Raw genomic sequence first — 26,693 nt, forward strand, 5'->3', positions numbered from 1 at the left:
TATGTACCACGTGTATAGTAATTACGCAAATTATATTTTTTGCGTGTTAGATTTTTTTACGCAACTTAACGCGTTTATAGTGTAGGAGGCCCTTAGTTCCCAAAGTGGTCACAGTGAACCCCAGGGGTTCTACGGGTGTCTACGTTGACATGACAATAAAAGGAGGTCCACAATTGGTAAGCGGGGTCCATGAAAATTTGTTTGTTTTCGATATTAAATTATTTGCTGTCAATCCATCAAGTACATCCATCCCATTAAAGTTATATGACTATTTTGCGATTGTCATTGTAGAAGTCATATAACGTTATTAATGTGTAATTTTAATTAGGTATCTTAATAAAATCTAATATAACATTAATCAATAATAGTGTAATTATTATTAAGTTGAATGGATACGACAAAATAAAAAATATACTATAATATTTCCCATTAGGGAGCTTTTTTGTGACTTGGGGACTGTTTTTTTTGCCATGGTTGGAGCCCATCCAAAACGTAAATTTCCATATGTAGATGTAATATTCACGTTCCTCTTCGAGTTTTGAGCATATTGTGGATATCGATCGAGCTTGGAGGGGGTCTACTGGAAGCAGGTAGGTATATATTGAAAGTCTAGGAACTTCTGGTTGTAGGTTATTCATGAACGTTTTTTTTATTGTTTAGATGGGCAGATGAGCTCACAGCCCACCTGGTGTTAAGTGGTTACTGGAGCCCATAGACATCTACAACGTAAATGCGCCATCCACCTTAAGATATAAGTTCTAAGGTCTCAAGTATAGTTACAACGGCTACCCCACCTTTCAAACAGAAACGCATTACTGTTTCACTCACAAGGGGTTCTACCACCAGTAATTACGCAAATTATAATTTTGCGGGTTTGATTTTTATTACACGATGTTATTCCTTCACCGTGGAAGTCAATCGTGAACGCTTGTTAAGTAAGTATTTCATTAGAAAAATTGGTACCCGCCTGCGGGATTCGAACACCGTTGTATCACTCGACACGAATGCACCGGACGTCTTATCCTTTAGGCCACGACGACTTCAAACTGTGTGTTAGCTACGTATTTAATCATAAAACCATAGTGTACCTGTTTGCGGGTTAAGATCGTCAAGCCTCGTTTGAAGAAGGACATATTATAGCGCTCGCGGAACCCCATGGAGGGGTGCTCATTCCAAAGTCGGACGGTACGTGGCAGAAAACATCTTTGGAAACGTACTATGGATAAACGCAGTGGTTCCACGTAGGATGAACTATGCTCCGGTGGCCCACAGACACAGCCCACTGAGTTTCTCGCCGGATCTTCTCAGTGGGTCGCGTTTCTGATCCGGTGGCAGATTCTGTGAAGCACGGCTCTTGCTAGGGCCAGTGTCAGCAACACTCCGGCTTGAGCCCCGTGAGCTCACCTACATGTTAGGGCGAAGCTGAAATAGCCTCTCAAGGCTATCAGCATAGGTAGGAAAAAAAAGCCGGTGGTAGGCGGGGGGTGATGGTACAAACGAGATGACTGTGTGGCGACTCACCTACCCGCCACTACATTCCAAAAATAACACTACTAGGCAAGCGCCTTACAATTTCGACAAAATCGCTGACGCTTGTGATTTTAGGTCATCACCCGCTTTTATTAAGAACACGTTTGGAAATATTTCGTCAGCGCATCGGCAATCTTGGAAACTGCGGGCAGTAATACTTTTGATACGTTTGCCGTGTTATGTTCACTTACCTTTATATTGAGTTACTTAAGTGCAAATCTACCAATGTTGTACCTATCTAAATCCTAGATCAGCTATAGCTAGATCTCAGTCGGTCGCGTTTCTGACCCGGTGGTAGAATCTCCGAAGCACTGTTCTTGCTAGGGCCAGTGTTAGCAACAGTCTGGTTGGAGCCCCGTGAGCTCATCTACTCGTCTAGGAGAAGCTGAAATCATCTCGTTTTTACCATCGCACCTCCCGCACACACACTCTACTCCACACTGGAGTAGAGTTCATCCTTACTACCTGGAGCCACTGCGTTCATCCACAGTGCGTTTCCAAAGGTCTTTTTAGCCACGTACCATTTGGCTTCGGAATGAGCTCCCCTCCACGGCGTTTCCCGAGTGCTATGACATGTCCTTCTTCAAACGAGGCTTGTGGAGAGTATTAAGCGGTAGGCAGCGGCTTGGCTGTCCCTGGCATTGCTGACGTCCATGAGCGACGGTAACCACTTACCATCAGGTGGGCCGTACCCTCGTCTGCATACGGGGGCAATAAAAAAAAAGTTCTTAAATTACGTAACATTTTTATTGCTTTAATGGGTGGATGAGCTCACAGCCCACCTGGTGTTAAGTGGTTACTGGAGCCCATGAACACCCACCCACATTGAGATATCAGTTCTAAGGTCTCAGTATAGTTACAACAGCTGCCCCGCCCTTGAAACCGAAACGCATTACTGCTTCACGACAGAAATAGGCGGGGTGGTGGTACTTACCCGCGCGTACTCACAAGAGGTCCTACCACCGGTAACTGTAAATTTTTTACCTCTATTTCCAGGCGTAGCTCAAGTTGACGATTACATAGCCGTAAGGTCGGATCCGAACAAGAGGTACTCTTGCACGGCCTGCCAGTTATCCTACCGACGCATATCCGACCTCCGCTACCACGTCATCAGGGTGCACTTGAAGATGAACTTCATTAAATGTCACTATTGCCCCCAGAAATTTAAGTACCACAGTCAGAGGAAACAACACGCTAACAGAGAGCATTGTTTGAGTACGCCAGATAAATACGCGTGCGACCATTGTGGCCGACAGTTCAATAGGAAGAACGCGTTAGCAGAACACATGCAGGCTGTCCACGTTAAAAGAAAATGTCTTCATTGCGACATGAGGTTCGCTCGCAGGGATTATATGTTCCACATGAATGAAGAGCACGGTGTCGCTATGCCGACCTGCGGGATCTGTGGTCACAGAACTCTGTTACAGAGCGCTCTTGTGCGACACCAGAGAAACGTGCATTTGAAAGAGAGAGACAAACAGTGTTCGCTTTGCCCGAAGACCTTTTGTACGCGTTCGAACTTGAAGGAGCATATGGTGAGTCATGAGAAAGAGAGGGTTCATAAATGCGACGTGTGCTCGAAGAGTTTCGCCAGACGAGGCTGTTTCACGACCCACTACAGGATACATACCGGCGAGAGGCCGTTCTCTTGTGACGTTTGCAAAGCGTCTTTCGTGCAGAGAGCGAGCCTCCGATTTCACATGAGGAGCAGGCATCTCGAACGGCCATAAGTGTGGCACAAAAGGCGTCTCTAGTCCTTGTAAGGTCCGTGTGCAATAATTACCCCAAACGCCGTCTAGTCAGCGCGCTGTCAAAATGGAATGGAAACAAATGTAACAGGTTTATTGACAGTGCCGAGGTCAGCGTCCCCCAACACAGCTGCGCCCATACCTCGCACCATAGGAAAGGCTGTCTCTGAGTTGAAGAAATTGTTCTTTTCTGAGGTCTCAATGCGGTGAGCGTCCGTGCCCTATAGCGATAGGCTTGAGTTGAACGTTGTTTCAACGGTTGGAAGAGAATGTCATCTCGCTGACGTTTCTGTCTCGATAGTAATGCCTTTGACAGTTAGACTTTGACGTTTCAACAATGAGGTATAGATAAAATAATTGTTCCATGAAATGTTGTTTTATTTTGCCCGGCAATTTTTAATGATTCTTCCACTTATTTGGAAATGGTGGTGAAATTTTGTTAATAAATCGACGGGTGAAAGGCTGTTTTGGTTAAGCGACGTTTTTGTAACTTTACAGGCGAGGCATTTAAAGTCTAAAATTTGGAACAATATGATGACTAATACACTTCTTCAGCTGCTTTAACGAAGTAAACTTAATTGAAGTTCAATTAAGAATATCGAACTGTTTGTACTCATACTAAACAAAAAGGACCTTTACTTACAAAGATAAATGTCGCGTATTCAGCGAAATGTCACTTAAACCAAACCTTGCGGAACTCTAGCCGAGATTTTTCGCGGCTGAGAACGAATTCCCTCGACTCGATACTGTAACGAACGGTTCGACAAGAAGTCTCGTATGATGGGCACGAGATTGTCTGGCACGCCCGTGTTATACAGTTTGTAAATCAAACATCACCTAAATTTAGATTCGATACGTAAATATCTTCAGGTAGCGTCAGAACGGTACTTCGACAAAGCGGCGCAACACTATAACCCTCTTATCGTGGTTACCGCTAATCACATATTCGACCCAAGCGACGGGGCAACGCATAGCCGCCGTCGCCAGAAGCATATCTTGTCGTATCCTCCGGATCCGCTCTCGATGCTTTTAAGCTCTTCACGCACCGGTTACTGTCCTCATCCAACTCATAAATTACGATGAAGAGCTCAACGAGTGAATTAGCCCACAGACACAGCCCACTGTGTTTCTCTCTGGATTTCTCAGTCGATCGCGATTCCGATCTGGTGGTACATTTTGCGAAGCACTGCTCTTGCTAGCGCTAGTTTTAGCGATTCTCCCAAGTTGAGCCCGTAAGCTCACCTACCAGTCCGAGCGCAGCTGGAAAAGCTCCGTAGGTTACCAGGGAATAGGTAGGCTGAGGCTTACCCAGACTGCGGTTTTCGGTATGCGGTCGCGAATCAAGATATTTACAGCCTAATCCCACTTCTCCTGACTGAGCCTTTGCTCGCCCACTCGTCCTGGTGAAACTGGAAAGGCCTCCGGGCCACCAGTATATCTTTCAATTAGAAAAAAAAAACTTTACGGCCCCAGAGACCATCTATTCAATGAGAAATGTACTCTGCCCACTGACACTTTAATCTTGAAAAGACTTATGCGCCTTAATTTAAATGCGACTTAATTTTTAATCCCTTACGTTATTAAAAGGAAACCTACGCACAAATTTAGGAATGGTGGTTCGAAGTAAAAAATCTTAACGCAATTATTCAATATTTTTTTCGTTGAAAATGAATATGACATTAACATACAACAATCATACAAACGTGTTTTGTCATTAATCATATTTCGATACAATGTTTCGCTCATCAACTATCCAGTGTTCAGTAAAAGTTGGGAGAATATGTTGTTTTTATTTAATCTAGGCTCATTTCATTCCTGTAGCGGTATTGAAAATCAGTACTTAGTTTTGTTCTCTTGGTATCACCGAAAGGTAGTGTCATCTGGCGGTAAATAAACGAAACTCAAACCTGAGCCGCGATACTGCGTGAAATTCCCATATCAACATTCTAATTCCTTGGTTTAAATTATGGAGGCCTGGTTATGGTTTAAATTATGGAGATGGACCTCTGGTGAGTCCGCACGGGTAGGTATCACCACCCCGCCTATTGCTGCGGTGAAGCAGTAATGCGTTTCGGTTTGAAGGGTAACTATACTGTAACTATACTGAGACCTTAGAACTTATATCTCAAGGTGGGTGGCGCATTTACGTTGTAGATGTCTATGGGCCCGGTAACCACTTAACACCAGGTGGGCTGTGAGCTCGTCCACCTATCTAAGCAAAAAAAAGGGTGGAAGTAAGGAGTGCCATCGCAGTGTAATAAGGTATCCGCTGAAAGGAAGCTAATTAAGATGGTGCCACAGTAGCAAGTGGAAAGATGAAAAAAAAAAAAACGCGCCGTAGGCTATTAGAGTAGAATACTACTACTACATTAAGATGGAAAGAAATACTTCCTACGTAAATAGTACTCTATCTATATAATTTACGTGAATCAAAAACTTTGGCCCCTTTCTTACGAAAATTACGCGGACGGAGGAGTATGTTTCCCACACTTATAGAGAAGGAGTGCAGAATGGTAATATTTTTTAAATTATGCATAAATAAATAATAGTTTAAAAAAACTAACAAAATACCCTTTAAACTTACGCTTACCATAACGCTTATTACGCTTACAATAAAATCGTTTTTTCTTACACTATTTTTAATTCAAATTAATTAAAATTTATTTTCAATTTTTTAGTTGGATTTTCTATAAAAGCGTATTTTGTTAGTTTTTTTTAAACTATTATTTATTTTTCATTTTTTAGTTGAATTTCAACTTTTTCAATTTTTTTTTAAATATTGAATTGTCATCGGTCCTTAATAAGTATACCAAATTTCGAGTAAATCCGACGTTTTGAAGGGAGTCAAAATCATGTTCAAAGAGTCCGTTACAAACATACGTATGTCTGAAGCTAATAAAAGTGTATTAAAAATACATTAAATCAATTAAAAAGAACAATACACACACTACCATGTATTTGACACAACACATACACATAAATCAACTCTTTGTTTATTGTCAAACTTTTGTTATTGTTTAAATTGTCAAATTGAGAAGAAATTAATATTGTTTGTCTTTAATATTATTTATCTTTAATGTAATTTTAGCTAAATCTACGATTATATTATAGAAATATAATATTAATGTTTCACAATAAACCCATAATAATGTTTAAGCTTATAATTTCAATTAATTGTAGTCGAATTTCGATTACTGCGGGACCACTAGTAAAAATAATTAGTTGAGCGTTTAAAACTGTAATAGGTATTCATATCACTTCCACTTGCCACACTAGCGTTATTTCGGTGAGTCTTCCAACAATAACTTTCTGTTTACAAGCGGACACTTTTTCAACTTGTCCCTTAAATGGTCCTCCATAGCTTAAATCGAGGGGTGGATGCGACATTTTTGCGACTTGACAGGAGAGCCATTTAAAGTTTAAAATTTAGAAAAAATATTACAACAAAAAAACCTCTCCAGCTGAAGTCAGAATGGGGTAAACTTTATTGAAGTTCAATTAAAAAAATCGAACTGTTGATGATAATACCAAATAAAACGCACCGTCAATTACAAAGATAAATGTTGAATGAACTAAATCACAGAACACTATTACTTCTAGCGAAGAACTAAATATCCTTTCTTAAATATTAAGTGTATAATCTATGGTAGCCTTTCACCCTTCGTTAATATGGAGGGTAGAGGTAAGGAGAACCGTCTCTGTGTGAAAAAGTGTCCGTTAAAATCTGCTAAATTACAAGGGTGGCGCTACAGTGGCAACCGGGTAAATTTAAAAAAAGTTGCTGAAAGTTAATAGAATAGGATAGAGAAATAAAAAACGACGAAAGAACTGTAAGCAATACAAAATCACAAAAAGTATATTATTTAAAGCTGATAAGAAAATACAATCGATGTCTCTACGTTTTACTACAGCAATAATTTTAGGTTATATTGACGAAATTAGTTTTGACTACGTAAACATGTGAGGTCTTGTATATTACACTGTCACTAACTACTCTAGTCATTAGATATATTAAATTTCCTAACTCAGCACACTTCAATCAGTTACCAACTGCTCAATTCATATCATACCCTGTGCCTATGTTAGCGCCATTCTGGAGGATTTTTGAACTGTTATTTAGTGCTGAAAGTGGGACACTTTTTCAAGCTTCTCCCATATGAGACGGTTCTCCTTACCTCTACCCTCCATACTCGTTATGTAACGATCGAATTTCTACAGTTGACAGTTGACAGTTACTTTTTGACGAAGCATGTTGCTGATAACTTTATTTCTGTAATCTGACGAAGCATGTTGCGGATAACAACATGTACTTTTGGGTTAGGAATATTGTGTTCTTTTTTTTTATAATAAATAAATTTTAATATAATACAGAACTAGTTGACAGGTAGTGAGTGATACAAATTTGACATTATTTTTCTCAATTGTATTTAGAGGTTGTACATAGGTTTTTCCTACGAATGTTTGAAACGAACGCCGATTTAGTAAAGAAAACTTGGTGGCAATTGAACAAGGGATCCAGGTACGCGTCCTATCCCGTCAGAAGAATTTGATTTATCTTACTTTCATATAATTTCGACCTGGCACTCTAGTGCGATGGTAGTGTGGCATGGAGATGGATTGTGGTAATCTCGCCAACTTAAGTGTGCTTAGTGCGGGTTTTTTAACGTTTTCCGGGAAATCACTTGAAGTTTTTTTTTATTTTTTTTTTATTGCTTAGATGGGTGGACGAGCTCACAGCTCACCTGGTGTTAAATGGTTACTGGAGCCCATAGACATCTACAACGTAAATGCGCCACCCATCTTGAGATATAAGCTCTAAGGTCTCAAGTATAGTTACAACGGCTGCCCTACCCTTCAAACCGAAACGCATTACTGCTTCACGATAGAAATAGGCGGAGCGGTGGTACCTACCCGCGCGGACTCACAAGAGGTCCTACCACCAGTATTAAACGTCTGACGTCTTACATTGCAGCTTTAAAGTCCTTCCTGAAAACATACTTTTCGATTCCAACTAATCCGCTTTCTTTGGCAGCGGTCTTTCCATTAGATGGTATCTTTTGGTATGCGACGACAGGGACCTTTGATTGTCGAATGTTTTCTCGCAGGCGCTACACTTAAGCACGATCGGCTTTGCTCCATGCACTTTGATCTCATGTTCATTCTTCTTGGTATAATCATTGAACTTTTCCCCGCAATAGCCACACTTGCTTCTTTTGTTATCGCATATATGTATGGCCCTTTCGTGGTCCCTCTGTTTGATTCTCGTATCGAAAACCTTCGCGCAGTAGCTGCACGAGAACTCGCCGGTCCTGTGCCTGTACATATGGCACTGCAGTATTCGCTTGTTCACGAAGCCATTACCACACGTCTCGCAAACGTGGTTCCTGTAGTGGACGTTCATGTGCTGGAGCAGAATCTTGAAGTTGCTGAATTCTGTGCGGCAGAGCGCGCATATCGTCTGGCTCGTTTCGAATTTGAATGGAACTATGAAGTTCTTCAAGTTGCTCGGGAAGCTTTTGTCGTGCTTCAACGTCAGGTGGTCGATAAGCTGTTCGACGTCGTCGCTGGGCGTGTCGCAAAGCTCGCAGCGGAGGCAGGTCGCGTCCAATTTCACCTTCAAAGTGTTGATGCCTCGGTGCTTTTGCAGGAACTTCAGTTTGTCGGCTTCTTTGTGGGACGAGAGCGTGTGGACTTTAAGATCGCGCGGGTCGTCGTGTTCTTTATCGCAGAAGTTGCATTGGTAGCCGATGCTCCCGTATTTCCTGATGGGAGTCGCATTTGAGCACAGGAGTATGACCCTAATGGCTTCGACGAGCTTCTGTATTTCGGTGACCCGTCTCAGTTTCACGTTGACCGCGTCCCTCTCATCGTCTTGGGGCGTTATCTTAATGTATTTTTTCTTTCTCCTCAGCTCGGCCTTTCTTGATGTGATGATGATGCATTTTTTCTTCCGGCTCTCACCTAAAACCCATGTTAGTTCCGGTCAATATAGTGTATTTAGATAAATTTTGTTACCTATGCTGATCGCCTTTAGAGGCTATTTCAGCTTCGCTCTAACATGTAGGTGAGCTCACGGGGCTAAAACCTGACGACGTTGCTAACACGAACCCTAGCAAGAGCTGTGCTCCGCAGAATCTACCACCGGATCGGGAGCGTGACCCACTGAGAAGATCCAGCGAGAAACTTAGTGGGCTGGGTCTGAGGGTTAATTTACTCGTCGAGCCCTTCGTCGCAAGCGACGGGTTCGACGAGACCGATGACTGGTGTTTGAGGTACCTAAAAGCACCGTTAGTGGATCGGGAGGATCCGAAATGACTTGTTTTGGGCGACGTCGACTGCTTTCCATTCGGTCCGCAAGATCGGGAATGAATATTTAGTAATGGTTAAGGTAAGCACGCATAAGGTAAATAATAATTGTTTTCGATTGGATAGACCTCTTATCGTGGCCGCAGTAGGTTTTCGCCAATCCAGACGACGACGGGGCGACACACAGCCGTCGTCGGCCTAGACATGTCATTTTGGATTTTCCCGATCCAGTCATGTCAGCGTGTGAAAATATATCTGGCGACAGATTCTACTTAAAAACATATGAAAAAGAATGAATTGCTTGGATAGTTGAATGAGGTGACGGCTCATGGATATCAACAATGTTAATACTGGCGTTCACCTTGAGGGAAGAGTTCTATGTGTCAGCTTAGTGACACGGCTGCTCCATGACTGTTCAAAACGTATGTTAACAGTAAAGTGTCATAGATTCTCATCATTTGCCAAGATAAATGGTTTAGCTTTTGTCGTCCTGAACACATACGCGGGTCAAAAACTTCTATGTTCGCCTTACGGAGTGTAAAAGTAAGAAGGACAATCTTGTATAGGGGACATGTCTTTTTTTTTTAGATTGGTTATGGCTTAAATTGGTGGAGGAGCTCACAGCCCACCCGGTGTTAAGTGGTTACTGGAGCCCATAGACATCTACAACGTAAATGCGCCACCCACCTTGAGATATAAGTTCTAAGGTCTCAAGTATGGTTACAGCGGCTGCCCTACCCTTCAAGCCGAAATGCATTACTGCTTCACGGCAGAAATGGGCAGGGTGGTGGTACCTACCCGCGCGGACTCACAAGATGTCCTACCACCTGTAATAAAAAGGGTGTTCAGCTGTAAACAACAAGTTTTGTTGGAAGACTCATCGAAATAACGCTAGTGTAGGAACTGAAAATGATATATAACAGTTTTAAACATGCTTAAGTGTGCTGGATTGAAGTGAACCATGGTAGTTTATAATGCGGTTTTAAAAATCCTCAAATATACATTATTATTAAGTTAATATTAATTAATATTAAAAGTATTTAGGCATTAATATTAAAAGTAAAAAATAAAACCTGTTACAATCAAAATTAAAAATCTGAATTGATATTGTTTTTGCATAAACAAACTATGTTGGTGGCGCCATCTATTATCAGACTGTGTAAAGATAATGTTTGTTTATAGTAGTTAAAACTAAAATAAATGGATAGGAGTCGTGTAAAATTTATTAAAATATTTATTTTTAAAATTAAGCTAGATTGCACGAATTGTTTCATAGCAATTTCATTCGTTTGTATAAAAGAAGTTGTATTTGCCATAACCATCAAAACATTATGTAAAATGGCTGACTATCTTAAATATTATGTGTAATAACGATCAGTGGCGTTTCTAGGTAACCAAGGGCCCTGGGGCAAATGAAAAAATGGGGCCCCACTACTATATAAACTGATTAGATTTTATCAAATAAAAATATGAAATATACAAATTCTTTAAAAATGCTAAGCTACTTAAGCTCTTTTTTGTGCATTGCAGGGCAGGTAATAAAAATGAGTCGTCTATTATCAAAGGTGGCAATCTGTGCATTTGGACAAAAAAAAATTATTGATATGTCAATACAGATTGATTTGAATATAATCGTCTCCTTCAAAGAATACGGTTCAAAACCTGCATTAAATAAAGGTTAATAGTTAACCTGTTATTTATCTAAGATGTCGTTCCGAAGAGTTTTGTGACTGCCAATGGAATACAATGTCAATAATTCGGTTCTGATTTACCAATCATTGTCCAAAAGTCAGATTGCCGGCTTTGATAATAGTCGACTCAAATATTAAACAGTAACAACATAACAGGTTGGGGAAAAAGTATTTTCGCATTATGGTATGTATGAACTAGTAATAAAATTTCTTTGGCTATACTATTTGTATCTGGCTGGTTTTGGTATGAATAAAAGCTTAAATTTTAAAGAAGATAATTTGAAATTCAAATTAGGAAAATGTATGATTTTTATTTATTTTTCGTACTGTCAAGATGAGTGAATCTAATGAAGAAATTCGATACATTTTAAAATTTTACTACAAAAAAGGTAAAAATGCAACGCAAGTCGCGAAAAAAATTTGCGATGTTTATGGACCTAGTGCAGTGTCTGTGAGAGTAGCACAAGTAGTAGAAAAATTGAATTGAATTTTTGGAGTTATACTTCTTTAGGCGCCTTATGAAAAATTGATGAGAGTGAAATTTTACGATGCGCGCGCACCGTGACACAAGATTAACAGAATGAAGTTGTCCACTAAATCGCTCATTACAATACGACCGACGTAACTTGGCGAGTCTGGATATAGCCGCAGGCAGGGACGTCTTAAATTAGGCTGGGGCCCTTGGGCACACAAGAATTTGAGGCCCTTTTGGAAAGTAAAAAAAGCGAATTATAATAACATTTTTTTACTGAGTATGACCATTTATTATAGGTGATCAAATACAGTATGATATAATATGTCATTAAGGATATTAGAATGCTGCTGGTTTTTTGGTTACGATTGCTAGTTGGTGTACTTAGTAAATTAGGTAGGATGCCTTCGGCAATATTATTAATTAGTACAGTAAGAATAGGCGCAGTAATCGATATAACGGCGTAGTATATGCCTTGTAAATACCTTCTGACAAGATTACTGATTTGTGAAAAAAGTGTAATCTGCCCGACAAAAATGTTTAAGGAATAAATGTGTGAGAGAAATTGTCGGTCCTTAGGGGCCCCCTGAGAATGGGGGCCCTGGGCACGGGCCCCGTGTGCTCTTATGGTAAAGACGGTATTGGCCGCAGGTAAACTTTCGCTCATGTACACTCGTAAAAAAAAGTGTTATTAGCATTCATTTTTAGTAATATAAATGACAAAATTATTATTGAATATAATTCATACTAAATATTAGTAAATTATTAACGTTAAATATTAATTATTAATTATTGAATATTAAAAAAAAAATATTAATAAAAATAAAGTATATCTTGACATTAGCCTACTTACTCCTGATACAGCATAACATTTTAACCGTCCTCGAAAAAAAAATCTTAATCGAATTCAAAATAAAACGCACATCGATGAATAGTAAAACGCACATATAAATATCCGTCAAATTGACAACACTGCCAACCTACAGAAAGAATTTAAGGGAATTCCCTAGACATAACTTTTGAATTTCTCTCAACTGAGCTGTCATGATTAAAGTGGGGTTGCAACTTGTCATCTTTATTTTGAAAATGGGAGAAATTTCCAAAAGTTCATTTCGATCGAGATTTCTGGTAAGGATTCGAGGGCCCTCTGAGCATGAGGGCCCCGGGGCACTGACCCGCCTAGCCCCTGGGTAGCTTAGCTTCGCCACTGATAACGATGTTGTGTTAAAATAAAAGGAGCTGTGACCTAGAAAGCCATTTTATCTCATGGTGGGTGGCGTATTTACGTTGTAGATGTCTATGGGCTCCAGTAACCACTTAACACCAGGTGAGCTCGTCCACCCATCTAAGCAATAAAAAAAAAAGTTGTTTTTTTTTGTTTGTCATTGTCATGTCTGCTAAGATCATTTTATTCAAATTACCGTATTAGAAACATAGTAAAATATTAATAGCAAACTCTGTTGAAGTATGTTTAAAATACATTTATTTAGAATCAATCCTCGTGGCCATTATTTATGTAAATATTAAAAATAGGAAATAATAACAGACTAAGACTTATGATTATTTTATAACTTAAATTCTAGTTTCATGACTATCCTAAATTTTGTTGACTTCCGCCCTGGCACAAAGAGGCGCGGCGTGATGCACGCAAAATGGCGAACGACACACTGATTGAGCGAGGACAGAAGCAAGACGTACTTTACAAAGCGTATCGATTAAGGCAATTAGTGTACTTTAAAACCTATTTGAAGTTGTTGAAATAAAGGGAGTGTAATCAAACAGCATTTGGATTGCTTTTTTTTGCGGTGAAAGCCAAAAGTTCAGAAGCGGGATCACCATGAATACATAAAATTTTCTAAAGCGTCCACAAAATGTAAGTAAAGATGAAGAAATACGATATCTCTTTTTTTTCTTTCTTTCTTTTCCATGGAACTCACGTAACATACAATATATAATTAATACAAATAAGTAGCTTCTTTGGCTTACGAATAATAAAAAGACTTTGATTACTGTTTTCTGTAATTTATTTTGTTTTGTTTTCCCTGTTTCTGTTGTTGATATTTTTTTTTTTATAACTTATTTTTCTTACACACTAAACCTCGTTTTATTATTATTGTCTTTTTTTTATTGCTTGGGTTGATGGACGAGCTCACAGCCCACCTGATGTTAAGTGGTTACTGGAGCCCATAGACATCTACAACGTAAACGCGCCACCCACCTTGAGATATAAGTTCTGAGGTCTCAGTATAGTTACAACGGCTACCCCACCCTTCGAACTGAAACGCGTTACAGCTTCACGGCAGAAATAGGCGGAATGTCTTCACCTCTACATTTCCTTTGCTGAGAAACTAGCAATATTTTACTGACAAAACCGCTTGGGTATATATCAGTCGGTATGTCTACATATATCTACATATATATAGACGTCTATAAATATCCAATTTGATTTACAAAGTAAACACTATAAAAAGACCAAGTCAAATCTCTTTCATATTACCAATTTGAATTCAGTAATGGAGTAGTACATTAAAACTTTATAATTTAAAAGGTGTAAATTTTGTATGATTTATGTGACGTACATCTTAAAAGAGCTAATATAAATATAAATATGCTAAACAGGTGTAACGGACGTGACGTCAGCTGTTATGCCCTGCCGCCAGCCAAGCCGCCAAGCCATGTTAACACGCCCCCTTCCGCCACCGCCGCCAGCCAAAGCCAACGAAGGGGGGATAGTGTTAATAAAACAAGCCATGCCAGCCATTTCTACCTACTTTTCTGCATTCTTGCACAAATAAAAGAACTTGTCGTTACGCTGCTGGTTTTTATTGTCACATCATTTGCAACAATCAGAAGTGGCATAAAGAAATGAAACAACGTCATATACACGCTCAGATCTCTCGGTCTTCTGACAAGTTTGAAGAAGATGAAGCTCCTATTCCAATGGCGAGGAAGGTGTTGAAAAATTTCTTCAGAAGGAGGTCCACAAGGCGATACTTGAGCTACAGGATGAAGAACCTGGAACAATCAAATCAAAGGGACTTCGACGTCGTCGGACCAAGAGCGCCTGCCGCCCTGTCCTTCCATCATTCTGGTTCATGTGGAGGAAAACTAGAAGAGCAGCAACGTGGTTACTCAACTGCGGCACTACGAGCTTCACGGCGATTCACGAGATTCACGGCTACGAGCTTCCTTCTCCCTGCCTGCGACGCTGCTGCGCGGCGAAGACAGCTACGTCAAAGTCATCAACATGAGCTCAGAGACCATCATGTGGCCGCCGGGCAAGGTCCTGCCGAGGGCCAACAGCTGCGAGGAGCCACAGCCAAATAGCCAGGTGTGTTGCATTTCTACTTGCCCTAGCCATGCCATTACAAATATTTCGAGATTTGAGGGTAGAAATAAAAAAAATTAAAAGGAGCCATTAAATTATAAGGGTCATTCAGATTTAAAAAATACAGTATAAGCATTGCTTTGCTACGAATACACATGATTTAGGTATTGCCAATTTAGTTCAAATGCAAATTAAGCTTACTAATGATCAGCCCGTGTATCGCCATCTTTAGACTTTCTCATAATGAACAAACGATAGTTAAATCTAAAGCTAATCAACGTTTAGATGCCGGCATTATAAAATAATCTGAATCTAGTCATGCTTCACCAGTGGTCTTATTAAGAAAAAGAACGGCGACAGTAGGCTATGCGTTGATTATCGTGCGTTAAACGCTATCGTGGTAAGATATAGGTATCCACCAAACAGTATTTCACACGATTAGCCCAGGGCTACTATCAATTAAGCGTTGTGCCAGACACACAAAACTGCTTTCATTACACCGCAAAGTCATTATTACGAGTACACTAGAATTCTTTTTGGTTTAGCAAATGCGCCATCTGTATTCATGCGTTTCTTCTTTTTCTCCACCTTATTCCACTAGGTGGGGTAGTTAAATGCGTTTAATAAATAAAATAATTGAGTATGTGGGTAGAAAAGAAATGGGTAAAAATAAATGCAGGTCAAATCGAGATACTAGCGATTTTAAACGATTTTACCTCTACCCTCAGTTGGTAAAAAAAATCAGGTTCAATAATTATTGAGAAGTACTGGGAAATTTTATGGTGGAGACTTAAAATTATGAGTAAATGCTCATTCTTGGAGAAACAAGTCACTTATTGAGGTCATGAAATATCTTCAGACGGTATACAGCCGGGTGCAACAAAAATTGACGGCCGTTTCGCAGTTTCCTGTGCCAAATAATGCTCATAGTGTGCGACAGATTATTGGTTATGTGTTACTTTAGAAGTTTATTCCCAGTTTTGCCGTGATTGCGCGTCCATTAAAGGACTTAAGAAAAAAAAAAAAACAGATAGGTCGTTTTCGAACTGAAAAACAGTTTATGTTCCAAACCTATGCTAGCTCTGTATAATCCTATGCTTCTTACAAAAATACAAACCGATGCGTGTAACTTAGGAATTTCTGGTATACTATTACAAAAACAAGGTATACTATTACAAAAACAATTTGACAACTCACTGCGGCCTGTTATGTATTTTAGCCGGGTTACTAGGAAGGAAGAGTGTGTATCATAGTTAAGAGCTCATAACCTGGCGGTCGTACAATCGTTACGTAGGTTCCGTGTTTATGTTGTAGGTAAACATGATATAGTAGAAACTGATTGTACTGTGGTTTGTGCTGTATACCACGCATTGCGCAATGGTGAGTTTTGAAAGCAGATTATGACATTAGTGTTGAGTATAGACCTGGTGAACGTATGGAACATTTGTAGACGCGCTTAATAGGCATCCTGTTGACATGATGAACGTGAATCGTCTTAGTTACTGATTGATTCTGTACTGTGCAATGTCAGGACGAAAAACTTGGTTCGATTATAAAGCAATCTATACTAACATTATAAAGCTGAAGAGTTTGTTTGTTTGAACGCCCTAATCTTAAGAACTGCTGGTCCGATTTGAAAATTCTTGCATTGTTAAATAACCCATTTATCGAGAAAGGTTATAGGCTATATAAGGCATCACTGTGTCACGCTAAGACCAATACAAGCGAAGTACCAGTAAATAATGTTTCAAAATCGGGTTATTTTCCCTTGAGAGCTTCCGGTGCGTGCGCTGCAGAAAGATCTAAAAAAAAATGTCCGCGATAGCATATGTCTATATGTTAAGGTTGGCTCACTATAACGTTTTTTTTAAGCTAAGCAAATTTGTTCTAAAATAAAGCATTATTTGTGAACTATATTCCACGCGGACGAAGTCGCGCTGATGTTAAAGATAAAAGTAACTGAAACAGACTCGCGGTCCCTTCGACTAAATGGAAAATTGTACAAATGCACTATGACGACATTTGTCACGTGGATCTAAATCATCGTTTAGCTTTGATTAAAAGCCAATATTGGTTTCTTAAAATGACACGCTTTATTAGGAAATACGTGGCAGCATGTCTTTATTGTACACATGAGAAGGATAACTATGTTAAAAAAAAGAAGACTGTCTATATCCGATCTCTAAACCATCTGATACTATGCGCATGGTACAAATAGATAACATGATGCCCTTCTGTAGGACATCTAAAGGGCACCAACCAGTACATGATCGTAATGAAAGATGCGTTGTCTAAATTTGTGATAGCTGAACTAACGCGTACTGTAAATTCAATCGGGACCATTCGTGCATTGAAAAATATATTAATAGGGTTTGTCCAGATACCCGAATCACGTGGTGACAGACTACGGGAAAGCTTTTACGAGTAGGTACTTTAAAAAAATATATCGGAAGATAAACAGTTTAGGCATACGTTAAACGGTACTACTAACTAAACATACAATTTTATATGTTGCGGGCAACTGATCCTAGTGAAGCAACAAATAATTTAGTGAACTCCGTCAATTGAGGCACAAACAACACAATTAAAAGTAACAGCGGCTACAAGCCTTGTGATTTAATCTTTGCGCGCTCTGGTAGGTCAATATGTGATGTTTCTATTCCTGGTTGCGAACCAGAAACTGTTGATGCACGCCGTAGATAGCTACAGCTAGGATAAAATAAGCGAGTACAATAATGACACCCAACATTAAGATAAAAAAATGCTCATGTTTATAAGAAAAGGGATTTTGCATCGTAGAGACAGGCTCCAACTGGTTAGCAGCGCCGCTAGGATTAATACCAAATTAGACTATTTGTACTCAAGTCCGTATGTAGTAACTAAAGTAGTAGGTAACAATCGGTATCGAATTAGAAGTATATCTAAAAGGTTTACGAAGTTATAAAAACTTCACTGGCCTGGAATCAACAGATTCATTAAGGCCCTGTAAAAGTATAGCCCATGTGTCCGATAGCGCTAGTAGTTCCGATGAGCAGCTTGAAACTGAAGACCTTATTGATTTATTTGAGAACTAAATGTTTTTGTGTGTTCCCCATTGCGGGAGCAATTGTTGCAGGATGGCCGAATGTAACGGACGTGACGTCAGCTGTTATGCCCTGCCGCCAGCCAAGCCGCCAAGCCATGTTAACACGCCCCCTTCCGCCACAGCCACCGCCGCCGCCGCCAGCCAAAGCCAACGAAGGGGGGATAGTGTTAATAAAACAAGCCATGCCAGCCATTTCTACCTACTTTTCTGCATTCTTGCACAAATAAAAGAACTTGTCGTTACGCTGCTGGTTTTTATTGTCACATCATTCGCAACACAGGTGACATAAATGGTAATTGGAATATTGAAACATTACAAGGAGGAACGTTACAAATATTAAGGACATTTTTGAATATTGAAACATAAAAATTGGTGAAGCAATAGCTTTAAATGTTGTTTCTCTTTATAGAGCAACTCAGTTTGTGCTATAGATTTACTGGGCTAAACTTTATTTTGATGTGAATTAAATAATACATTAAAGTATATCACAATTTACTTTAAACAATAATACATTATATGTGTACTTGCGGGTTCCAGACAAAAATGCCCATAAATTGTTTCTAAAATTATTAAATTAAATGGAAAAGCAATAGTGATAAATCGAGGGTGTAGATCTCTATCCAAATATCAGAACTCTTGATCACAATTAGTACACAATATGCACAACACGCACTTCGTTTATGGAGAAAATGTAAACCGCTATTATGCTTATATAAAAAAAATAAAAAAATTTATGTATAAACCAAGTATAGACTGTACTCTTACTTGAACGATTACTAAGCTATTTTTCTTCTTCTTTTGTTGAGGTCTAGAAATATGGAAGGAGACACCCGAGGTCAAGGGTCGGAATTAGAAGCCGCCCGAGGTCAAGGGTCGGAATTAGAAGCCGCCCGAGGTCAAGGGTCGGAATTAGAAGCCGCCCGAGGCCAAGGGTCGGAATTAGAAGTTGCCCGAGGTCAAGGGTCGGGGAATTAGAAGTTGCCCGAGGTCAAGGGTCAGAATTTGGAGTTACCCGAGGTCAAGGGTCTGAATTCGGAGTTGCTCGAGGTCAAGGGTCAGAATTCGGATTTTCCCGAAGTCAAAGGTCGGGATTTGGTAATAATGCCCAAGGTAAGGATTTGGAATTTGGCGATGTCCAAGGTCAGGGATCGGAAATCGGAAATACTCGAGGTCGAGGGTACGAAGTCTATAATGCCCGAGGTACAGAGCCTGAAATTGATTACGAACGACTGCAAGGACCAAGAGATAATGACATAATATATCGTGGGATTACTAATGGCGTAGTGCGAACGCGTGAACCGAGACATGGAACCGAGTTGTATGGCGCGAAAAAATTCCGGCGGAGACAGCGATTGGAGGGGAGGTCGGAGTCCAAGGAATCTGAAGAGGACTTTATATTGCGGGTTCAGAGTAAAAGGAGGCGGTCTCCAAACCGACGAATTAGACGTAAAGGAACTTATAAAGGTACAACTAGTACATCAACCGAATCACTATCTAGCGGATCTTATAGGGACTGTTCTAAACCTAACCGTGCTAAGTACTCTAAAAGCTCTTCGAGCTATAAAATGTTGGATAAGTTTCTGTCGATAATCAAAGATGTAAGGAGGTCCCACAATCCTAAAATGTCTTTCAATAGCAATGTGATTCCGGACTTTGACCCCATGACTAAGACACAAACTATATTGACGTGGATAACAAAAGTTGAAGAATGTTCTGAAATATATGGTTGGGGTGAAAGGGAAACCATACATTATTCTCTGCAAAAATTAAGTGGTGTTGCTAAATCCTAGTATCAAGGTCTTCCCACATTGCTATACAGTTGGTCCGAATGGAAGAAAAAGCTTATACAAACATTTCCTTCCCAAGAAAACTATGCTGAGCTTCTCACTGAAATGTTGAATAAGAGAGCTAGGTACGGAGAGTCTTTGGAACACTATTACTATACTAAGGTCAACCTTCTAAACCGCTGTAGAATAAACGGAAAACAAGCCGTCGACTGCTTACTTCACGGCATAGATGATCGTGCCGTTAAAGTGGGGGCGCAGGCAGAGCACAATTTTCTGAGCCCGAACAGGTCCTTATATATTTTAGGTCAGTAAAAATTGGTAGCCCCAGGGCAAATAATGATAAGTTTAGGAACAATCGGGTTGACAGGAATTCATATTCAGTCAACAACAAAAGAACGAATACTAGACAGAGTATCAGTAATCCGAGTATTAAATGTTTTAATTGTAATCAGCTGGGACACCCTAGTTTTAAATGTTAAAACCGTTGTCCAAATGTACAAAATGCGATAGGATAGGACACCTGGCACCTAACTGTTATAAAGACAAAAATGATGAAAACGGAACTATGAATAGGCCTACTACCAAAAACGAAAATCTAGTCTCGGAATTACGTGCTTCGAACAGAACAAATGACAAATACATTATGAATGTCAGGGTCAATGGCATACAGTTCGAATGTCACTTGGACTTAGGGAGCCAATGTTCACTAATTAGGGAACGCGACACAAAGTTACTTAACACAACTATAGTTACAGATAATGAGTTGCCGATGCTTAGAGGCATTGGTGCGACCTTACCCGACCGTTAGGTAGGATAGCTGCGCACGTAGAGGTGCAGGGAATTTCAGAGAACATTGATATGTATGTGGTAGAAGATTACGTGTTAAGGCACTTTGTTCTCATACGACATTCATTCACAGAAAAATCGAATATAGTTATAACGAAAACACCTGATCAGTTAATACTACAGAGAATATCCAAAGATCAAAAACTACATGTCTTAACACGTGACAACACGATAATTGCTGCGAATGCATGGCGAGCGGTTCCCGTTCGCTGCGAGGTACTGGAGAAAGGCTCCGTTTACGTCAATGGTTCTGTAAGAGAACGCGACGGACCAAAATATTACCTGTTACCCGGCGAATACGAAATATCAAACAACGGCTCTGCGTTGCTAATTCACAATCTCTCTAACTGCGACTTTAACATCCAAAGGAATTTTCTACTAACAAGAGCTTGTCGATCACAAGTGGCACTTCATACTTGCGAGGTAACTGTTGATACAATACGACGCAATGATGACACAATACATTATAACCCAAAGCTAACTCCCGACCAACGTTTAGCCCTTCAAAATTTACTTACGAAATATAAAGACTGCTTCTCATACAGCCTTCAAGATTTAGGTTGTACAAAACTAACTGAAATGACCATCGATTTGGAGAACACTGAACCAGTCGTTTACAGACCGTATCGAATGTCTCATTCCGAGAGATCATTAGTTAGAGACATGATACAAGAAATGTTAAATAGTGGGATTGTTAGAGAATCTTCTTCGCCATATGCAATTCCAATTGTCCTTGTAAAAAAGAAAACGGGGGAAAAACGACTATGTGTAGATTATCGCGCTCTGAATAGAAAGACTAAAAAGAACCATTACCCTTTACCAAGAATTGAGGACCAATTGGACTTATTAGCGGGAAACACGATATTCACATCCCTAGATTTAGCATCCGGCTACTAACAGATACCAATAGAAGAAGGTTCGCGTCACAAAACCGCATTCGTGACTCCAGACGGTCAATTTGAATATAATCGGATGCCATTTGGATTGGTGAATGCACCGGCGGTATTTCGAAGAACTATAAATACTATCCTGGCGGAAGCCAAAATTAAGTATGCTCTTGTTTATATGGATGACATATTAATTCCCTCGAAGAATTTTGAAGAAGGAATGATCAGATTAACGAAAGTACTGAAACTTTTGCGAAGTGGAGGGCTCACTTTGAAAATGAGTAAATGTAGCTTCTTCCTCGACGAGATTGACTTTCTTGGATTTGAGGTTAGCGCAAAAGGTATTCGACCAGGGTGCAGAAAGACCGAAGCGGTGTCTAATTTTCCTAAGCCCAAAAACCAACATGAACTACGTAAATTTTTCGGATTATCGGGGTTTTTTATAAGATTTATCAAAAACTACGCATTGGTAGCTGCGCCTCTAACTGAACATCTTAAGAAGGATCAAGAGTGTATATGGAACGAACATAGAGGAAAATCTTTCACACATATCAAGGAGCTCTTGTTGTAAGACAGAGCTCTTGTAGAAGAAAAAGATTCTGAGCGATTCAATACAAATAGAAAACCGTGTAAAAAGTATGAAGTAGGAGACCTAATCCGAATAGAAAAGCATGTGTCCAACGATGGTCATCCAAAGAAACTTTTAATGAAATATCAGGGTCCTTACCGCATCTTGAAAGTCTTGGAACACGATAGATTCTTAGTTGAAGACGCTTCGTTGTCTCATAAGGGCGGTCGTCGTTACGAAGTGTTGTCGCCATAGACAAAATTCAACCCTGGACAAGCTTTAATCGAAACTTCGATGATGGCTAGAGCGAAAACGATGACGAGGATAATAAAGACAATGATGATGAAGACAGGAAGGATCAAGCGGGTAATTGACGTAGATGTAGGCAGTAGTGACGTTTTAGGTGATTATAATATCAATGTAACCAGTGACGTTAATGCTAATGAGATTCGCCTCGATTAAAAGTTGAGACCGTCCTAATAATGTAATACTTTAAACTATGTTATAAGGCATTGCAAGTAGACAGGAAGAGAATGGTTGTTCCTGTATAACATACAAGCATCACGAAGGGACTCGTGATATTGCAGGAAGGCCGAGCTGTTAGGATCATTTTATTCAAATTACCGTATTAGAAACATAGTAAAATATTAATAGCAAACTCTGTTGAAGTATGTTTAAAATACATTTATTTAGAATCAATCCTCGTGCCCATTATTTTTGTAATTATATTTATGTAAATATTAAAAGTAGGAAATAATAACAGACTAAGACATGATTATTTTATAACTTAAATTCTAGTTTCAGGATTATCCTAAATTTTGTTGACTTCCGCCCTGGCACAAAGAGGCGCGGCGTGATGCACGCAAAATGGCGAACGACTTACTTTACAAAGCGTATCGATTAAGGCAATTAGTGTACTTTAAAACCTATTTGAAGTTGTTGAAATAAAGGGAGTGTAATCAAACAGCATTTGGATTGCTTTTTTTCGGTGAAAGCCAAAATGTCTTTTACTGGGCCAACATTTATGAATCGTCCACTAAAATTTATTGTGTAAGTCGCCCTTATAATAACAGTCGATTATACTTAACTAGCGACCCATCCTCGCTTCGCTTCGGAAACTGTAATTTATTATTGATTTCTCCACTATGTAATGGATGTTATTATACATATAAACCTTCCTCTTCAATCACTCTATCTATTAAAAAAAACCGCAATCAAATCCGTTGCGTAGTTTTAAAGATTTAAGCATACATAGGAACAGACAGATATAGGGACAGAAAAAGTGACTTTGTTTTATACTATGTAGTGATACTGTTAAAGAATAATAAATTGAATCCTCATTAAGATTTGTCTCTTTAAACGACCACTATTACACTTAATTAGTGTTTGTTGCTTTGTGAACATGGATTGCTTACAACTTAAAATATTCCGGTCAACGTCCTCGTCGAACCCGTCGCTTGCGACGAAGGGCTCGACGAGTAAATTAACCCATAGACACAGGTTACTGAGATTCTCACCGCATCTTCTCAGAAGGTCGCGTTTCCGATCCGGTGGTAGATTCTGCGAAGCATTGCTCTTTCTAGGGCCAGTGTTAGTATATTCTCTCAGGTTGAGTCCGTGAGCTCACCTAACCGTCCGCACGTAACTGGGATTGGCCTTAAAGCACCAGTGAATAGATAGAGAAAACTATATAACGTTTCTCTGTCTTATTTATGCTCCTCGATTCGAATGAAAATGTCCGTTGGTTTTTGGCGGGAATGCGAAATGCGAAGTGGTGTGAATTGTTTTATTTGGCTGATTTAATGTTTTCTCAGGCTTCATTGTGTGATAACGGTGGTTTATTAACTGTTTAGCGTCCGTGAAAGTATACAGATACCCGAAAATAAAACAAAACCGTGGCTTCTTCTAATGAGTTCACTAAAAAAGTCTTAGTAAACAAATACCATTTTACTATGATTTTATTTTAAACCTATCTAATCTCGTCTCATTGAATTTCATCTCAATTAATTAATGTTTCAAATTAATCAACTACATCTTATTTCGTTTTATGTAATTTTTATGTAACAATATAAACATATTTATTAAATAATCGAAGATTTTATAGACTCGACACTGGCAACAATGGCGTCGCAAGAAGCCAATTGCCATACTTAGAAGAAAGAAGATACTTTTTCAGTAATTTGAATTTTACTGGCACTGCCGGAAAATTCTAATGAAATACGTACTCAACAAATTTTAATGTTCACGATTGACTTCCACGGTGAAGGAATAACATCGTGTAATAAAAATCAAACCCGCAAAATTATAATTTGCGTAATCACTGGTGGTAGGACCTCTTGGGAGTCCGCACGGGTAGGTACCACCACCCCGCCTATTTCTGCCGTGAAGCAGTAATGCGTCTCGGTTCGAAGGGTGGGGCAGCCGTTGTAACTATACTGAGACCTTAGAACTTATATCTCGAGGTGGGTGGCGCATTTACGTTGTAGATGTCTATGGGCTCCAGTAACCACTTAACACCAGGTGGGCTGTGAGCTCGTCCACCCATCTATGCAATAAAAAAAAAATTAAAAAAAAATTGGGATTTCTTGTGGAATTTTTTTGAAGGAGCGGTGACGGATATGAAAAAATATGGCGCTGAGTGAAGTAGGAGTGTATGGTGACATTTATTTCTAGTTAGAATTTGAGAACTAAATAACTTAACATTACAAATAACAATATCTTGTGAATGTTGTGTTTTTGTTTTACAGAGCAATGAAAATAAATCGTATAATAAGTAAGATGTGTTGTTGATTATTCAAGATAATTGAAACTTTTTTCTATATCATGTCATACAATACGAAGTATTAGATGAAAAAGGTTTGTACTAGTGCCGATTACGAAGAAAACAATATACTTTACACTTACGTACATAAATATTATATATGTATGTAAATGAAGCTCTGGCTTGTGTCTCTTGGCTTTCATTAAATTTAAATTTCCCGCGCTTTAACTTCGACTATAGGCATAATAGTATTTGTTATCTATGGTGGCAGCATTTTACACTATGTTCATTCTAGAATTAGAAAAACTGCTCTTTGGATTTGTACATTCAAAAAGATAACGTGTTTTTCTAAATTATAAATATTTCAGATTTTAATAAAGATATTGAATATTGAAGAAATATCTTTCAATGTTGTTTCTCTTTACAGGTTCGTAAATTATTATAATAATTGTAAGTTCTACACTTAGTAAGTTAATAAAATAATAATAAATAAAATAAATCTTTACAGAACAACAACTTGGGTTTTTGTTTCATTAAACTACACTCACATGTAATTATAAATAAAACAAAAGTCAAACTCGATACTAAATGTATTTTAATTTTATTGTTAAATTTTATATGACAATCAACGCGGTTGCTTCACATATAATAATGGCAGAGTGTGACGTTTTTAAGGCGCATTCATTGGCTTTGTATGTTTTTTGTTTCACTGAATCTATAAAAGATTGACTTCAGGGTGTCTGAATAACTTAAAAGCTGTGCACACGCATCAAGTACCGTTAATATAGATAAAAATAATTATCACAATTCTCTTTTACAAAACCACATTAATTCACGGCCCAGAGATTTGTGTACTCAGCAAAAAGACCGAGAATCGATCGCTGGTGTATGAGCTGAAGATCCTTAGACATTTTTATTGCACTAATGGATGGACGAGCTCACAGCCCACTTGGTGTTAAGTGGTTACTGGAGTCCATAGACATCTACAAAGTAAATGCCGCCACCTTGAGATATGAGTTCTAAGGTCTCAGTATAGTTACAACGGCTGCCTCATCCTTCAAACCGAAACGCATTACTGCTTCACGGCAGAAATAGGCAGGGTGGTGATACCTACCCGTGTAGACTCACAAGAGGTCCTGCCACCAGTAATTACGCAAATTATAATTTTGCGGGTTTGATTTTTATTACACGATGTTATTCCTTCACCGTGGATGTCAATCGTGAACATTTGTCAAGTACGTATTTCATTAGAAAGATTGGTACCCGCCTGCGGGATACGAACACCGTTCCATCGCTAGATACGAATGCACCGGACGTCTTATCCTTTAGGTCACGACTTTAGCCTAAGACGCTGGCGATACAGTCGTGCGTGCTAATTACTGCAATACCGAGTCAATCATACACGTAGATGATACGAGATTTTAACCACCCTCAGACTCAGCCCACTGAGTTTCTCGCCGGATCTTCTGGTCGCGTTTCCGATCCGGTGGTAGATTCTGCGAAGCACGGTTCTTGCTAGGGTCAGTGTTAGCAACGTCATCAGGTTTGAGCCTCGTACGAGCCCCGTAAGTTCACCTACTAATATACTACGTTAAGGCGAGCATTTCTCCTCCTTGCGTCTCTCCCCCTGCTGCAGCATTTTCTCATGTACAATTTCCCTCCATCTATTACGATCCTTGGCTTC

General features: G+C 39.3%; 2 protein-coding genes and 1 long non-coding RNA gene across 3 annotated transcripts; 2 read left to right on the forward strand and 1 right to left on the reverse strand.

Moving 5' to 3' along the window:
- Window positions 1–2,657: 2,657 nt before the first annotated feature.
- LOC134198723 (zinc finger and SCAN domain-containing protein 12-like) lies at window positions 2,658–3,260 on the forward strand. Its single transcript, XM_062675832.1, has one exon. The coding sequence runs from the start codon at window positions 2,658–2,660 to the stop codon at window positions 3,258–3,260; it is 603 nt and encodes a 200-aa protein (XP_062531816.1).
- A 5,029-nt stretch (window positions 3,261–8,289) lies between these two features.
- On the reverse strand, window positions 8,290–11,363 carry LOC134201312 (zinc finger Y-chromosomal protein 1-like). Its single transcript, XM_062675833.1, has 2 exons — window positions 11,357–11,363; window positions 8,290–9,239 (listed from the first exon to the last, which is right to left on the reverse strand). Exons 1-2 carry the CDS (start codon window positions 11,361–11,363, stop codon window positions 8,290–8,292), a joined length of 957 nt encoding a protein of 318 aa, XP_062531817.1.
- A 1,712-nt stretch (window positions 11,364–13,075) lies between these two features.
- Window positions 13,076–25,525, forward strand: LOC134201277 (uncharacterized). The gene is made up of 2 exons (XR_009976499.1): window positions 13,076–13,620; window positions 14,367–25,525. It is a non-coding gene; the product is annotated as an uncharacterized LOC134201277 (long non-coding RNA).
- Window positions 25,526–26,693: the final 1,168 nt, after the last annotated feature.

This window comes from Bombyx mori, chromosome 24 (genome assembly GCF_030269925.1).
Source record: "Bombyx mori chromosome 24, ASM3026992v2".
In the NCBI taxonomy this organism is placed as follows: domain Eukaryota; kingdom Metazoa; phylum Arthropoda; class Insecta; order Lepidoptera; family Bombycidae; genus Bombyx; species Bombyx mori.